At 35.9% G+C, this 19,130-nt stretch overlaps 1 protein-coding gene across 11 annotated transcripts in view; it reads right to left on the minus strand.

Moving 5' to 3' along the window:
- The window catches only part of PTPRD (protein tyrosine phosphatase receptor type D), a 428,647-nt gene that overhangs the window by 188,206 nt on the left and 221,311 nt on the right, over positions 1-19,130 (minus strand). For all 11 annotated transcript variants that reach the window (XM_088130360.1, XM_088130356.1, XM_088130355.1 and 8 more), the window contains exon 5: positions 2,778-2,966. In XM_088130360.1, the coding sequence (XP_087986486.1) occupies positions 2,778-2,966 (189 nt within the window). The remainder of the gene's footprint in view (positions 1-2,777; positions 2,967-19,130) is intronic.

The following is a 19,130-nucleotide window of genomic DNA, read 5'->3' on the forward strand; positions in this document are numbered from 1 at the left end:
ACCATCAAGAATACTCAATTATCAACATTTCAATTTTCAAAGCCTGAAGATCAGAAGGATCGAAAAATCCATTGAAGAGTCAATCCAAGAAAAAAAATAGGAAGAAGAATGTGTTTATATATAAATATATATTTGAAGTTAAAAGAAAAAAGTCTACTTGAACAAAAAGAAAAAAAGAAACCCTTTTTAAAGACAAAGTTAAAAAGAAGATATTCCATGTTGTCTTCTGCATGTCTGCAACTGTTCTCCAGACCATCTTGGCTTGGTCCAAAACAAGAACAGCTAAGGAAGAAAAAAAAATGATCTTTTTTTTTTTGCTCCAATTGGACCAAAAAAAAAAGAAGAAAGAAAGGAAAAAAAGTAGAAAAAGAAGAAAAAAGAAAAAGAGGGACAAATGATACGCTGTGACTGGGTTGTGGCCTTAAGACCTGGATATGCTTTCTTTGAAGCATATCACAAAATAACAAACCTTTTTTTCAAAAAGAAAAAATGAACAGAAAAAACACATTTTTAAATGGAAAGTGAAAAATATGTCGGGAACAGAAATCACAAGATGAAAGTCACTGACCATAACTAAATAGGACAAAAGGAAGAAATAAAGATGATGACTGAGTAGATAATGCATTTTTTTTTTTAAAGGACAATAATGAAAGGGATGGGAGGACAGAAAGAATAAGATCATTCTGTGAACGTTAGTTCAGCACTCTTACCTCTTATTGGTGTACCACCTGGGTAGATAATATGAATGCAAATAAGATTAGAAAGAAGAAGCATTAGTACGAGAAGAAGGAGGCTAGGGCTTTGGAAGAAGAATCAAATTAGAGTTACAGAATTAAATAAGGTCTTAAAGGAATCTTGAATTTTTATACTGTCAAAAGCAGGAATATACTTAGGCATAATAATTAGATTATAAGAAATAGTATACCAAAATGGGAAAGCCATCATCTTTGGAGGTGGGGGAGGGGTGACATGGGCAGGGCTGATCTTTCATTCATACAAAACTTAGACTTTGGGTTATTGAGGAATAAAATATCCTATATATGTCTGAAATCCTTAAAGAAAAATCTTTATAGTTCTACAGTTAATAATAACAGTTTAGGAAGAGAAACTGGGAAGAAAAAGAGGGAGAGATACTGGAGAAAGAGCAAGAGAGACAGAGAGAGAGAGAGAGAGGGAGAGAGAAACAGAAACAGAAACAGAAAGATGGGGAAAGAGATTACACTAAAGGCTACATAAAAATAAGCACTGCTGTTTATTTTGGATTCTTTTTTTCACTTCCTATGCTACATCTATGTGACATCTGTGTTTTGTTCTTTCTCACTGTGCGTTTCTATACAACAACATTTCTGTGAAGGATTGTGTGTGCACCACTACACATGTCTGGTGACTACCCTGTTAGTAAAATGCATGCCATGCATTTTAAGAGTAACAATAAGCATTATAATACCATAATCATAGTATTCTGCATATGAAAATTAGTGGGGGTGAAGTGCGCTTCAGAACTAAGCACTTACCAATAGATTCTGGAGATTTAAATACGGAGAGAAGAGAGACAGCATAAAAATATTATTATATTCCTTATAATTTGGTACAAAATCTTTCAAGTTAAAGCTTTATATATTAAAGAATCTATGTCACACGTGAAAATTATTTCGAGCTTTACATTAAAAGAGGTTTACTCTACACAATTCTGCTGACAACAAGCATAGAAGTTGGTTAACAAGACGGCTTAACATCACAGGACAGGTCAGAAAGGTACACGTTCTGGGAAACAGGTGATTAATCAACTGATTCCATAGGACTATTCTTTCTGAAGTAAGCAGCTTGTTACATTTCCCATCCCTTATCTTATATGATATATTTTATATGGGAAAAAGCATACAACTTATAAACATTTGTTATATTGTTATGAAGCTGCATAAAGGAGGGTGAGGGATTCCTTCTGGTAGGGAAACGGAAAGAAAAAGAGCTGCTAAAGCTGGACTCTACATGGAAAGCAGGCTTCTGTAGATCCAGATACTGCAATACTAAGGAAGTTTCAGAATCACTACTGTGGCTAGATGCACCATAAAACTTTCAGCCAATTAAGCATAATAGTAATCATCTTCCTCATCCTCATCACCATCATAATCTCTCCTTTCAAAGGATAGCCCAAGGACAGTTATTATCATTGTGGTGGTGGTGTTTTGATTTTTTTTTTTTAATGTTGGTTAAAGATAGTATACAGGAAAAAAAGTAATGTATTTTATGTATAAGTGAATGGTAGGAAGATATGTCCCAACTGGCTAATCTTTGGTGAATTTCAAATGTTGAAAACAATTCATAAAACACAATTGTTATGTAATATTTTAAATATCAAAAATGACAAATTTGGGTTGCATGAGTATAGTCATTGGTACTCCTTGCATGTCCTGAAGTCCAATGTTGATGACAATAATAATAATAATAATAAATGAGAGATAAGGATAGAAGAGAAAATGGATCTGTCAAATACTGCTGAAAAGCAGTAAAGAAAACAAAAAATTGAAACTACAGTCACAGCAGTGAGCAATGTGGAATAAACAGAAGCTGCAAAACATACAAATTCTGGAAACAGACTATGGCTACAACACAGACATGGACAACACGCTCAACAACATAAAAAAGAGAAGGGGAAAAATCATAACCCATAAAAGTAAAACAAACAAACAAAAAAATTGGAAAAGAACAAGAACAACAAAAGTAAATCCAGGAAAGAATTATTTTAAGCATTGCTGAAAACAGTAACAAGACCTTACCTGATCGTAATTGCTTAATGCGCCCATTGTTGTTGCTTGTATCTACAGGTAAAAAATCTTTGAACCATGTTATTTCTGGATCAGGATTGCCACTGGCTGCACATAACATGGTGGCTGTTCGAGTGCGTTCAACCACCTTTAACTGTGGTCCCATATCAATGGTGGGAAAACCACGTGGAATTTGATCCTCTGAAAAGGAAACAGCATGTGGTTTATATATTTTTTCTTATGAACTTCATCTCTTTTACAGATGCATTTCAGATTCAGTGTGTTCCAGGGCTGTTTTCACCAAATTTTCAAGTTTTTTTTTTTTTTTAATTTAGTAGAACTGCACTAAACCATGAACCAAAATAATTTATACTTCAGCTCTAATTCTATTCTTCTCAATCTGGTGGCACCCTGATTTGTTGGACAGAATTTCCATACACCCCTAGGAAAGACAGTTTTAAAGTTTTCAGAATTTCTATTTCACAAGGAATTGTGGTTGGTTTAAAGATATAAATGATCACTTCCTGTGACAGGTGAAAGGAGGGGGAAAATGGAAGTACTGTACGCAAACCGAAACTTATGCAGATTTGCTGGATGGCAAAAATAACTTGGTTTCTCATAAGCAGTTAAAGATACTAAGCTATGTGCCCTTTCAAGGAAGACAGGTTCCCTGAACATAGTGAAACTTACTTGTGATAAAGCATGTATGAGATTATGCTGTTGGTGGCTTAATTTTTTTTTAAGTACTTCCCATTCCATTAACTGAAACCTTTGTTGGATCAAAGCATATTTTATCTGCAGACATCAGTTAAACAATAGCTTTTGTTATTTTCATATAAATCAGATTCTAATGTATTTAGCCAGCCCTCCCTAACCCCTTTGACTCCTTATCGGCACATTTTCAGTACAACAGTATTCGTACATTTGCAGTTTCCGAACAAGCATGCACAGGACTGTAACTTTAGTTTCATAAACTAAAATCCTATGTGTCTACCAGAATTTCTGTTTTTCCCTGTTTAAATTCCACAGCAAACACCAATTGCATCTTTGGTGCTTTTCAAATCATTTCCACTTTCAAAACAGATCATATGTGGTGTTGTTGACTCACGTACACAAGGCCAGAAATCTCTCAGGAGTATAAACTAATAATGAGAATCTCTGATCCAGAGCTTTATCTGATTTAACAAGTGTGACAAGAATAAGGGGGGGGGGGGGAACCAAAAATCAAATCAAAACAGAAATATTCAGATATGCAGAAATGTTACAATCATAATCTAAAAATCACATTTAGTAATTTCTCACTGCTTACAGAGGCCTTATTAATTTTTATTTCAAACACACTGATTTTTCTCAAAAAGAAAAAGGGAGCAGGAAAAAAGATAAATAACTACCATAGATTATGCACTATTTTATTAAATACCTTGTTTGACTAGTATTGAGATGTAGTTTTTTAAGGAATGAAAGTAATCGTTTACAATTTTTCCAGTATCAATAAATCTGCTATAAAATGGCGTAAAGTTTCCACATATTTCTAGAAAAGCTTTCACAGGCATTTGAAAAAGTTAAGAGTGATAGCCTGGGATATCTGACAAATGTTTGCATTTCTTGATAACTTCTTTCTGTTCTTTCCATACCTAGGGCTATGGAATCACTGACAATACGACTGTATATATTGCTATAGCAGAATGGTATTTCCACTTTTTACAAGTGTGAGTTTACTTATCTTTACCAAAATGCAAGCTGACATCCTTATTCCATTTCCTATTGGCTCTTGCCAAAGAAACCTACATTTAATAACAATTTATAAGATCTGAAGTCTTCACCTTGAGAATTACTGATAAGATTTGACTTATGCCATGTTGAGGTAGCACTCTAAGGCATTTGTGTGACCTTTCCTTTTCCTGTTTCATTTACGAAGAATACACTTGAGCCCCCATTTTCTTATAAACATTCACACAACAAAGATAGTATGTCTTGTGTACTAATAGGATAAAGAATGAAAAAGAATTTCCGTTTCTTATTTTTAACATGGGCAATTAAATTCAATCCAACCCTCTTATGCAAAAACTCTCTCTGCGTACACATTCCTCATTAAATTTCCATGAGGAACATTAAAATGTAGCAGATTGAAATAGTCAGAGTTGTTATACTTTGACAGTTGTGGCTTGTTTCCAATCTGGCTGTCAGGTATTTGGCAATAAAACCTAGTATTCAGCATAAAATGGACTGGAAGAAATAATGAAATTTGTAACAGCACCGCTTATCTCAGTGGGTATAAGTTTATTTGACATTAATTGCTTTCTGTTCTACTTTAAATGTATTAATTGTTTCTATAAAACTTTTTCCAGTTTGATGGCACAATGTTTAACAGCGTATCAGACAACATTGAATAATCACATCAATCAGCAATTATTTTTCAGCAACAACCTCTTTTAGAAAGCATAAAAAGTATTATTAATCGATACAGTAATAACTTTAAATTTCAACACCAAATGACAAACATTTTGCCTTGTTCATTAGCATGCACATTAATATAATCATCAGGATTTTAAGCACAATGTTCACTAGTTTTCATTTTATTATTCAGTTGTGCTCAATTAGCTAGTTCTTCATCAGTATTTTAAATCAGGCCTGACTTTCCCACCTTTGTCATATATTGTCAGGCAAACAGGCCAGATTATGTCCTTGTACTGAGCAAGGCTTACAAGGAAATGCACACTTACAAATATGTTGATTATGGTAATTACAGGAAACCTGATCATATCACAGTTTCTTAGCATTCATGAAGAATTTTAGTATCAATTGTGTTTTGCTGCTAAATTTCTTATTCTTGTCTGGCATTTATTCCACATGATTTTACTACCCATTAACTTAAAGAGTTTTGAGGATGGTTTTTACACCAGACAATTATATTAGAAAGCTAGCAATATAGTGTTACTGCATTTTTAGTGGGAAAATACAGCAACTGTGTTGCCTAATTTCAGGCAAAGCTTTATTCTCTTCATTATCAAAAGGCCACTGAAAGCACATGATTCAGACAAAGCATGTTTTATATTTTTACAGATTAATGCACCTAGCAGTTCTTTAATTGTCGTGTGTGTCTGTGTGTGTATACACACACACACACAGACACACACACATATAAATACACATACACACAATAATAATAATTTTACAACCTAATAGGTAAAGTATTATTAGAAAAGTAATTTTACAACCTAATATGTAAAGTAATATTAGACATATGGCCTATAATTCAATCAACAAAGAAAAAAATATCCAGCATGAAATATTATTTCTGTTAAGCCTAACTTCTGACCACATAAAACTTCAGGTGAAGTAACTGAGTGCTAACTGTGCAATTTGCTGCCTTTGACAGAGCAAGAATTTGGTGTGGGAGTGTGCTGCTGAATTTCAGACGTTAACCTAGATGTGAGCTGGAATAAAAGAGGTGTAATTGACTAATTAAAAAAGTTGGTATTAGATGAAATAAACTTTTATTTATTCATCAAAACACCCAGAAATTCTGTCAGCTAAATCTGGATCTGTTTGGGTATTGATGGAAGATTCAAGGAAACGTAGAAGACTATGCTTCCCTCCCTCCAGAAGGAATGAAGTTGTCTTGAGAAGCTGAAGCCATGTAGCTGGGAGCTAGCAGAATTCTAGTCTGTCCAAGAAAGGTTGTGACAACGTACACAAGACTTTTGTATCGCAGACACTTTGCTAATGCCCTCTAAAGCATCAACATAGTGTTGTATTTATGGAAAAGGGGCATTTTGCAAGCTGATGCTGTAAACATTCCAGATCTGGCTTCTTAGGAAATAAGGAAGACCAGCAACTAAATGGAACACAGTCATATGGTAGTGTTGGTGGTTCTACCAGAAGACTAGCAAGAAAGAATTGGAGAGTGGTATGTACCTCTTTCCCTTCGGTACATGGTACACAGAACTTCATATTCCCACATAATGGTTGAGTTTGTAGTGCACATTTAAGCAAGCATTTATTTTTATATTCATTCATTCATTCATTCATTCATTCATTCCTTCATTCCTTCATTCCTTCATTCATTCCTTCATTCCTTCATTCATTCATTCATTCATCATATTTGTATGGCAGAGCATGACTCTGAGCAGCGTGCAATGGTCAATTAGAAAGAAAGCCAATAAATAAAACAGTTGTTATAAAAAACTATAAAAACTATAAAAAAGCACATGAGCAAGAAAGGATGTCAGCCACAGAAAGGAAACCACTGCAAGATCTCCCTGGTTCCCTGGGATCTCCAGGCCTTGAGGGACTTGCCAAATGTCAAAAGGGATGGACCTAACCTCATTTCCAAGGGGAGCAGATTCCATAAGGTAGGTGCCATGGCAGAGAAGGCCCACCTCCAGGGACCCGCCAAGCGTAATACCCTAACAGACGGGACCTGCAGCATGCCTTCTCTGCCAGTTCTGATGGGATGGGCAGACATAACTGGGAAGAGGCAGTCCTCAGATAACCAGGCCCCATGCCATGAAGAGCTTTAAAGATCAAAATCAGCGCCTTGAATTGGACCTGGAAGCAAACTGGCAATCAATGCAGCTTGCGGAGCAGATTTGTAACATGTGTCATTCTAGGAGTGCACATAACTGCCCGCACCGCTGCATTTTGCACCAGCTGAAGCTTCCGGATACTCTTCAAGGGCTGAATGACAGGGATTCTGTTCATTTATTCTATTTATAGTTCTATTCATACATAGATTCAGTCAGAGCCATTATTAATTATAGCTTGTTTTCATTAATACAGTTTACGCATTCTGAATAAAGATAACATTAGTCAAGCAACATAATATATAAACAAAGGCCAAATCATATATGCATTTCCACCTTAATACAGAGCCAATATTTTAATTAATTTGCATACTGGATGTCAAGTTTCTACAATGCAACACATTCAGTGGAATACAATTTAATACATGGAAGCAAGAGGAACGTTACTTGTGTGATTCTTGCAATACACAAAAACTTCAACAGGTAGATTTTTTTTTGGCTAATGATGTATAAATCTGCACGACCAACAGGAAAGTATTAAGTAAATAACTAATTAGAAATATGTGTTCACTTGTCCAAAGCCTTTGATTTTTAATATTTAACAAGACAATGAACTTGTACCTCAAAGCAGTTTTCCGTGACATGATTATCTTATCTATTAATGAAATCTTCACTTGAAGAGTAATTGACTAGGGCTGTAACCATTTGAAAAGCTGTATTTTATAGCTCAACTGACAATTATATTTAACATTCCCTCATGACAGCTGCATTCCAATCACTTGAAATCCCTAATTCTGTCTACCATTTATTTTTTTGTAGACTAGATATGGTAAAATAACATGCTGTGCATGACTTTAGGGTTAAGTATTCTGTCTTTCGAACTTCATTATTTAAAATTAGTCATTAATACCAGCCTTGCTTATATAGAGTTTAAATAATAAATTATTCAAGCCAAATTTCATGATCAAATTGCAATCATATTAGTAATTTCAATTTATTAAAGTTTAAATTTATAAACTTTATAAATCAATTATGTAAGGTTGCATGTATACTTTCTTGAGGAATGGTGTGGCATTGAAGATGCTACAAAATCACTGAAATCCCTATTTTTAAGTAGAGTATGTTAGTCATTTGAAGCAGTAAAAAAAATTCCTCCTTTTAACGTGGCAAATGTTTCTCAAGTGCATCAGATGGAGACCAAAATAAACCTGATCATGTTTTAATATATTTTTCATTAAAAATGCATCACATATATGCTAGCCACATACATTATTGCTTGCCTTCCTGCACTGCCTTGTGGGAAAGAGCAGGTTCAATTTTTGGTGATTGTTTCCATAATTCTAGTGACACCAACTAGAAGTTCTATCACCACAGTATTTTTACCCTCTGGGGAAGATCTAGAGTATTCTCTGTTTTAGAACTATTCTCTAGCAACCCATTAATAGAGTAAATGGCTCTGATATTTCCTAGTAGAGCTGTTTTGTTCTCAGAAGAATGCTAACTGCAAAAGTTACTTCAAAAAGCAGGAATAAATGTATGCAGGAATGACCTTAGGAGACAGGGAGAAGAGATGCAACCAAGGGAACAGTCAGATAAAAGGCAACTTAGCCCGCAGTAGGAATGTAGATGGGGCAAGAGGCTCAGAAGAGACCCTCCCTAGTTTCTTGAACTGTAAAGGGGACGGGGGGGGGGGGGATATATACTTTCAGACTTGCAATATTGATGTCAGCCTTGTGAGGTAGACCAGAGAGGAAACATGCCCAAATGAGCTATTTCTATTTTATTGTAAGGTTACATTAACAAAATATTGCAAGTCTGAAACTATAACTCTTCCCCCAGTCCCCTTTACAACCCAAGAAACTAGGGAGGGTCTCTTCTGAGTCTCTTGCCCCACCCACATTCCTGCTGCAAACAAGACAAGAACAAGACAGAACAAGACAAATTTGTATACATAAAGGGGACTATTACAAAATTATAAATGAATGGAAGGTTGATCAATATATTTAACAGAAAATATAAAATAGAACAGTGAAGATTAGTATTAACTCCCACTTATAATGTTTGTGCTTTAATAGGTAGACATACAGATTTTTATAAAAATGGGATATCATAAAATAATTTCCAAGGAAAACACTTATCATCATCATCATCATCATCATCATCATCATATCTATTCTATAAAAATAAACTAGTAAAGAATTAAGCTGTAAAGATTGAATTTAATTATTAGAACATACAAGTTTTATCTACCTACAAGTAAAAGCTCACATTAGGCTTTAATGAAGTGGTTAGATACTTTCTTTGAATTGTTAAATATAAGCCTAATTAAATAGTTTTTATAAACTCAGAAAATATGCACTTACTTTCTATAACTGTCCAATATTAGAACGATTGGGCTTGGTATAAAGCTGTGCATTAGATTGATCTCAACCTTGGATATTGAGGCAATTTGGAACAATGTTCCTTTCATTGGGCAGTCTGTGGGTCTGAACTCAACCCATTCTATACATTTTCTGGGGCTTTATAGACTTCAGCATAAATCTGCTGATCCAAAGTTCTGGTGTGCAACGTAGCAATCATGGGAAGCAATGGGAACCCTTTTGCCAATTACCTTAAGTGGTATGATTGGAGAAAAAGAGGGTGAATATTAGACTGACTGACTGACTGACTGACTGACTGACTGACTGACAAGCTCTGTTGTTAAATCTAACTGATGCTTGCAATCAGACCACCACTGATCAGATCAACATGGAAAAAAATGCGATCATGAAGGAGGACAGAGATTCTTAGTTTTATAGTTCAGTCCAAGACATGATTTTGCTCTATTGTTGTTATTATTTAGCTTTCTGCAAATACCATATTTTGACCCCCAAAAGGCAGTTAAAAATACATATGCAATACCCTGAAAATCCCGGTGATGGATGCTAATTGGATAAAGGAGTGGTACTCCTTCCAGTGCAATTGAAAATCATTTACAATCATTCCTAAAACTTGTCATGCACGTTTTCTGAGTTATATAGGATTCCTCATATGATAGCACCTAATCAGTGTGTCTTCACAAAGTTTAAATAACAAATTCAAATTTGGAGCGGAAGATTCATATATATTACTGATTTTTCTTCTCAGTTATTTCACTTCTCAATTATTTGCTACTGCATTGCTACTAGTTTACTGAGACATCAGTTACTTCAGCAATGATTTGAAACTCTTTTTCCTGCTGGATAACTCCCTCATTTGTCCCAAGAACACACACACTTGCACTGTCTCTTTTCTGCTTTCTAAGTCTGGAGAACTTTCTCATGAGCTAAGTTCTTAATTTGTGATGATTTTTAGCTTTAATGTCTTCCAAAGTAGCTCTAACCTGTTGTAGCAAAACTGGACTATATATCAAGGACTGAATAAAGTTTCTTGTCTCTTGCTCTCCTCTCAAAGAGCAAATGAAATAATGGTGAAATAATGTTATGTGACCAATTTGCTCTGCCACTTTTTTTCATTTACAAATATTTGGGAGAACAAACATTCCCAATAAATGGCCTAATGATGGGAACTTGCATGGCCTCCCAGCATGCAATGCCCCCCCCTTTTTTTTTTTTGACTTAGAATACTTTCTCAATCCCTGCTCCTGAAGCAAAAATGTCTGTATGTGTATCATTACCTAAACAAATGAGGATGAGTCCTTGGAAAATTTCCATTAAGACATCAGTAATTTTAATCTGCCATAAACCTGTGGCTCTTAGATATACTCTTGTAAAATTACAAAATGGACTCAGAACTCCCTTACTGAGAAGTCTGACTAACCGCTTGATATATTTACATAATTCTGACTTCTATTTAGAGTACAGTATAAAATCCAAATATTTAAATATTTGTTTAGGCTCATTATCCATATAAATGCAATGAAGGGATTTAAACCAATGGTAGAGTAGGATGCCAACTCAGTCCTTATAGCTACTCAGATATGTTTAGCATAGGACCTATAATGTCAGGGGTTTATGCAGCTGTTCATCTTCCAGTGCTATCTGTGCTATATTCTGTCAAGCATTGGACAAACAGGCAGTTTTTATGCAACAGAATAGGTGAACACAAATCTGACATTAGAAATGGTAGCATCCAAAATCTGTGAGTGAAGAAGTTGGTCACAGTGTACAAAGCATATTTATTCCCAAATTATTGCATAAGCCTACAGCAGATACAATTATCTCAGATGAAACAGTTTGCATGGTTTGTCCATTAACAGGGGAACTGTTATTGCTATACATAGTATACATATGCTATATAGTATATCTTTATTACATAGTATGTATACATGCATGCATGTATGTGTATATATGTATGTGTTTGCATATGTGTGTGTGTGTGTGTGTGTGTGTGTGTGTAGTAAAAAAGCAGAGATAGGCAATTTGTGGCCATAGGAATCTGGTAAAAACCATGACAATGTAAAAATAATATATTCATCATAATGTCTCAACACAAATCCCAGCCTCTTCTCCCTGCATCCTCATATCAGACAAATGTATGTTAGTCATGTGGCTTGCATTGTGACACATGTCTTATCATTTGTGCTTTCTTGTGGACATCTGTGTAGGTGGCTCATGGTCTGCATTTTGCATCCTCTTGAGCATTTTCAACAGGCTTGTGCTTCATAGTATATATATGACCTTTATTTTTTCACTACTCGTTTTGTTATATCACATGCATTTTTAGTTTTTTACAATGGTCTATGATCATAATAATTTGTCTCCAAAGACAGGATTTTTGTTCTCCATCACCCCAAAGTCCAAAACAGATACTACATGAAGCTTAAGACGTCTATTTAATACCTTAATCTGTTTCCTGACCTCCTTTATTTGCTACAAATTTACTATTTGGGAATGGAGGAAATCTCATTTGTTGCTATTTTTGCTTTATATACTATTGTGAAAGTAGTTTATATGCTGTTCTGGATCACTTATCATGATGAATTAACACTCCGGCAAAGGAAATACTTCAAACCTTTTGACTTCTCACAGCAAACACTTGGTATTACCTCAAGTTCACTGCAGGTACAAGACCATAAACACTGTTATTAGCTTGTGTTTTATCCTACCACTTTGTCAAATTTCCATCACATTGCCCCTGAGAAACTCACCAGCCAGTTAACCTCAGACAGCCTGAGTAAGATTATTATATTTAGTTCTGATTGACCTACAAAATAATAGCTCTTCGTTTCAATAATCTTTAGAACTATACAGAGCAGAATAAAGTCTCTTATTTGATACATGGAATTTTAAAAACCATCTAGATTACTAGCTTTAAAAAAAATAGTGAAAATCAAAACTGGAAAAGTGGGGAAACATACATTCAGGTCTATATCTTAGTATTACATCTTCGGCACGTAGTGGATATAAACAGATTTCAAAGGACCCAATTTAGCTCCTTGGCTTTTTTATTATTATTATTCTACTGTTCAAAATATGTCACTTTCTTTGTGAATCTGTTTGCCTATAATATGCTAACTATGTTGCCCCATGGTAATTATTTTTGCAAATGTTGCTTTTATAATATGGAGAAGTAGCAGGGCAGGGATATGCAATGAGCCACTTCAGCATTACAACTGATTAGATAATATGCATTCACAATCAAGATGGTAAAATTTAGATATTAATGCATATCCTGATTAGATGACACTATTGTGGTTAATTATTTAAAATTCAAGAAGAGAATGGTATTTATATTTTGTCATGTCCAACTATTTTAACAGGATACTTTGTGAGATAAAATAATGTTCAGAGAAGGCAAAATATAGATTCAGAAGAAAATGCCATCTCAAAAAAGCACTTTTGTATTTTCTCAGTTATCTTGCAATAACCTACAATATGAATGCAACTCAGCATACCACAGCAGCAAATATTCCTTTACCAAATAAGATATGTATTTGAATAATAGCACAACCTAATATTTATACTGTTTGTTTTAAAAGTACACAATAGTGGACCTGTATAACTGCATCAAAAGTAAATCAAGGTATAATAAATTCATTAATATTTTATTCTATATTCTAGAAAACCACATTTTTCTTATAGGAAATCTTCCTACAATATTAATAGCCTTAAGTTAAAATGTATTGTCACAGTTTATTCTCATTTGCATTATTTGAAGAGACATGAACATGTTGATTTTATAGTCCAAGTTTAATCCTTTATGATTTTAAAGTGTAATTTCAGGAGTTTCATAACATAAAGCTTATTTTTTGAGCTTATAGACGGTGTGGTTAATAAGATTAAAATTCACTGGTTAGATGTTGTTTTGTTAATCCAGATAATGACCTTTTGAAATTCAAAATGATAGTTTTCCACATTTAATAAGCCCTTTTAAATAACCATTTTCACAGCAAATGTCAATAAGAATTTTGTTTTCTTACTACTGAAATGATTAGCAAAAAATAAAACCATTAATGTACATGTCAGTTGAAGTAAAGTTATTGTTTAAGTAACTTGTGAAAAGATATATTTTGTTTTCAGATTATGAAAAGATAATTACAATTTTCATTCAAACTTGAAATAAAGTCCACTGTATCTCAAATTCCACAGAACAGTAATTTAAATAGAGAGCTCCAAGGGGCTCTCTAGATGCTATTATGTATGCTTCTGTGTATGCGTATGTATATCTATGGAACAATAAGAAACAAAAGAAGAGGGAACATTCTCAAGCATGCTGTCTCTCCCACTATTTAATTAAAATTATGTACTAGAAGTCAAACACCCTTCCTTTTAGAGAAATCAGTGCTGGAGAATGCATTAGGTTTTACTTCTGACCCATAGTAGGTACCTTTTACAACTAACTAGCACCTTCTCCTCCCCAAATATTTAAACATACCAAAATGATATACAGTGGTACCTTGGGATACGAACTTAATCCGTTCCGTGACTCTGGGCCTATCCCGAATTGGTCGTAACCCGACGCAAATTTCCCCATAGGGTTCAATGTAAATCCGGTTAATCCGTTCCGCCCTCTGAATTTGGTCGCACCCTGAAGCAAATTTTCCCATAAGGTTCAATGTAATTACCGTTAATCCGTTCTGGCGTCCGCGGACCACGTGTCAGGGGCGGGAAAACAGCTGGGCGCCGAGTGGCGCGGCAGGAAAATGGCTGGGCGCCACGCGAAAATGGCTGGGTGCCGCGCGGCGGGAAAACGGCCGTGGACCACGTGTCAGGGGTGGAAAAATGGCCGCGGACCACGTGTCAGGGCCGGAAAAATGGCCGTGGACCACGTGTCAGGGCGGAAAAATGACCGTACCCCGAGGCGGAGTTCGCACATCGAGGTAAATTTTTGCAGCTGGAGCTGGTCGTAACCCAAAAAGTTCGTTAGTAGAGGCATTCGTATCCTGAGGTACCATTGTATCTATGGGCAGAACCTAGTGGTAAATTTCTATATGTAGAACAGTATTTGTTTATTGAACATAAGTGATGATTCTCCTTTTTTTCTCTGCCCCTTGCTTCCCATACACTCAAAATATGCTTTGCAGAGTCTACCAACATACTGGAATATATGTTAAGATTACATGGCAGGCTACAGAGGGAAAAAATGAGGGAAAATATATTTGTGAGAACAGAACCATTCATTTAATTCTACATTCTATTATCTGACTGCAGAATCCCAGCTTAATATGAAGTACAGCTAAATCTTCCAAAATGTCAATGATTTTTGAACACATCTAAAGATCTAGTGGCTTTAGTTCCACTTTCAGAATTGTGACTGGATATTTCATGTTAAAAATGTTAGGTGTTCTTTTTCTATGTTGAACATTAAGCAGTTCCAGATGGATATGAATACCAGATCATATATTAGATATTACACTGAATAGATGACTCCAAGCAAACATCTCCCACATGATCTAGAAAACAACTAAATTGTTTTATTTTACCAGATACAGGTTTACTGTTACATTTGAATTAGAGCTCCTGTTCATTGATTTTTTAAAAGAAAAAATATTATACTTTTCCTGCCATATGGAAGAGGAGCATGGATATCTGCACAAGAGGGGAAGGCAAAGGGTAAATGTTACATCATAAATGTCATCATGGTTTGTTATGGAAGCCACAGAAGGGGAGAGGGAGGGATGAGTGGAGTATATGTCTGACGCTATGCTTGAAATCAAGGTGCAGCAGTACAGGTGGTCCTCACTTAACAGTCTTAATTGGGCAACTCCACCACTAAGCAAAGTGGTCGCTAAATGGGAAACCATGTGACCACAACTGCGCTTTCTGGCTGGAAAGAAACAAGATTACTCAGTTTCATACCTTCCGCTTTTGTTTGCCTCATAACCACTCTCCCGATCCTTGGAATGCTCCAGTGCCTTACTGTCTTGTACACAGTGAAAGCAATGCAATCGTGCTGCAACCCGGGGTTGGGAGCCCTGGACATGCTATGCAACCAGCTTAGTCTCTTGAAATCTTTCTCTCCAATCTTTCTGCTCTGGGGGTGGGGGGAGCAAGCAATTTCTGTAGGCAATCTCTCCTTTGCCTGACCCTTTCCCGCTGCTGGCATGATCGCATTGCTTTCGATGTGTAGAACAGCAAACAGCTTACTCTCTTGAAATCTCTCCTCTCCAATCTCTCTGCTCTGTGGGGAGGGGAAGGGGGAAAGGGTCAGGCAAAGGAGAGATTGCCTACAGAAATCATTTCCTTTTTTTCTTTCCTCCTCGCAGAGCTGAGAGATTGGAGAGAAAAAGATGTCAAGAGAGTACATAGCGCACAGTGGCTCCCAGCTCCAGGCTGCTGGCACAATCATATTGCTTTCGATGTGTAGAAGAGCACTCAGCTTACTGTCTTGAAATCCCTCTCCAATCTCTTGGCTCTGCAGGGGCGAGAAGGGTCAGGCAAAGAAATTGCTTTTTTCTCTCCCCCACTTGCAGAGCAGAGAGATTGGAGAGAAAGAGATTTCAAGAGAATACTGTAAGCTGTTTGCATAGCATGCCCTTGACTCCCAGCCACAGGCTGCCAGCGCAATCACATTGCTTTCGATGTGTAAAAGAGCAAACAGCTTAGTTTCTTGCAATCCCTTTCTGTCCATTCAATCTGATCTTCAAGGTGGGGGGAACACAAGTCAGGCACAGGACAATGCATACTGACTGTAATGGTGATCATGTGACTAAGGGATGCTGCAGAGGTCATAAATGGTCATAAATGGGTCATAAAGTTATTTTTTCAGCACTGTCATAACTTCAAATGGTTGCTGAACAAATGGTTGGTAAGAGAGGACTTCCTGCACTTGTGAACTAGATCACTTAGATATATGGAACTTTATTTCATAATGGACTTTCTGTTTTCCCTCTCTATAGCTTTAAGATTTTTGTACACTGAAAGAATGCGTATTATACTAAAGTACTTTATAAACCTGAGAAGGGGCAAAATGTTACATTTAAAATATTGTAGTGATCTTTGTAATAAAATGAAATCCCAGGAACATATGGACCTCCTTTCATGAATCCACTAGTCTGTAACTTGGCAGGCCGTTTTTTCTATTACCATCCCATCACCCTTCCCTTTGCACACTCACCCTATCCTTCCTCAGTGTGGGGACAGCTTTTGCTGAAAATGCCATTATATTTTGTCTCAAAAATAAAACAAAACAATTATGAGATAATTACCAATTTTTAAAGACTTGGAATAGTGATTAAGGCATCTGGTGAGAAACTGGGAGACTGTGAGTCCTAGTCCTGCCTTAGGCACAAAGCTGTGTGGCTGATCTTGGACCAGTCCCTCTCTCTCAGCCCTAGGAAGCAGGCAATGGCAAACCACTTCTGAAATCTTGCCAAGAAAACTGCAGGGACTTGTCCAGACAGTCGCCAGGAGTCAACACTGACTCAAAGGCACCTCCAAAAATAAAGTAGAATAAAATTTAAAAGTCAAAACACCTACACTGTTTCCTTGTAATACATCATATTCCCCCCACTTATAATGCTTCAAATAATCTGCAAATTTTATCCCCTTGTGCTAAAAAGCACCAAGGTAGGGAAAGCATGCAGGGCATGGCTTCTGGTATTCTTTCTAAACTCTTTACTATAGGTGACTTTAGGTGACATCTGTATTTTCTTTCTTCTGGATAATGAAGTAATCCACTACATCTCTATATGTGTCTATATACCAGTCTCTGAAGTTCTGTTGAGGCAGGTACACCTGTAGTGTCTCTGTGGTCTCCCGTGTGTGTTTGTGTGTGTGTATGTATGTATGTATGCATGTATGCATGCACTGTGATGCATGGGTTTGTATATGCATTCCCACTATGGGTCATTTGTCCAGGAGGGAAGAGGGCTCCAAATAGAATAATTTACAACATTCTGAGCCTCTGCCAAATTGCCTTTTCCATGGGAATGATTGGAATAAATTTTCTGGAATATTTTTTCTCTGTAGTCCCCAAATTTACTGAAGCCATTTTTGAGCTCATTTTTTTCTTCTGTTGGCTTCTTCCTCCCATAGCAAATGTAGTCCCATTCTTATCCTGTTGATGGACAAACAGAATCCCAAACCACTTTATATAATTTATTTCAAACATTTTGCTGGGTTGGCAAAAAGAAAAGGTTACAGCCACTTATTTAGGTTTTTCACTTCTTTTCCATTTCATACTCCAGAGTTTGAACAAATCAAGAAAAACCACATACTGGTGCAAGACAAAATCATGCTTATTCTTTAGCTGTTGTGCCTGTCAAAGGTTTATCATATGCATTAGTTTTTTTTTATAACCAATCCATTGGAACCTAATCAAATGAGAGTTGCTAGTGTTTCCTGAATCTTTTTCTGTTTCCATCAATATGAATATGATGTCAACTACGGTAATGTCTCCAACATCATCACATCACATAATAAGGAGAGAAACAATGGACATATCCACAGTGCACAGGCTTGATGCAGAATGATGATGTAATCTTTCTCATCTTTTTTCTTATTTATTGCTGTAACTTGGTAATCTACACTGCATACAGCAATGCAACAATCTAATTACTATGCCTACAATTGACATGCACATCTCCCTGGACTTCAAGTGACTGACAGTCCAGAAATAGCCTTTTAAATAATGTCAGCTTTTCATTTGTGTTTGAAAGGTACAGCTAAATATTTTTCAGTCTGCATGAAGCCTCGAATCAAGAAATCAGCTGTTTTGAGTTCTTGTGCCAACTTTTTGTCTAAGCATATAATTTTATCTTTCCACACTAATAGCTTACCAATAACTGGTGCAGCTGTCCATTAATTTTTAAGCATGGAACGGATAAGTCAAACATACTTATTTGCAAAACAGAACAAATTCTCACTTGTATTTTCTTACTGCATATTGAGTCATTTAGTTTACAGTAGTTTCAACAGGGAACAAATGAAAATATTTTGTATCATAAATGAATTCAATAAGGAGAAGTACAGCAACCTTACTCTTTCTGAAAGTGCTACCTTAGCAACTATTGTAAAATCTGCTGCCTCAGTTAACAATATTACAAGCATTTTTCTGCATTACATAACATTACAAAGATCCTAATCAAGAATCTATTGTATAAGTTCTTAAAATAACTTTTTTCACTATTCGTACATATAATAATCAGTGTTAAATGTTTTTGTTGACATCCCATGAAGAAGCCAAAAATACAGAACCATCCACTTACTGAATCAAAGTTCCTGTACCAAATATACAGAAAGGATAGATTAGTTCTTTTAATTTGCTTTCAGAGAACTATACTTCGTAAATATACAACACTCTTGCCCATATTTTCACAGGGTGATGCCTATGTGTGTGTGATAAAAGGAGCTTTGGAAAGTGAGATTGGGAAGTCTTCTCCATGCCAGATGTAACAAATCTAAGGCTGCTCCACTCA

Source organism: Python bivittatus, unplaced genomic scaffold (genome assembly GCF_059951505.1).
Source record: "Python bivittatus isolate LINGU-HERP-01145 unplaced genomic scaffold, Pbiv_v1 ctg000850_np1212, whole genome shotgun sequence".
NCBI lineage: Eukaryota > Metazoa > Chordata > Lepidosauria > Squamata > Pythonidae > Python > Python bivittatus.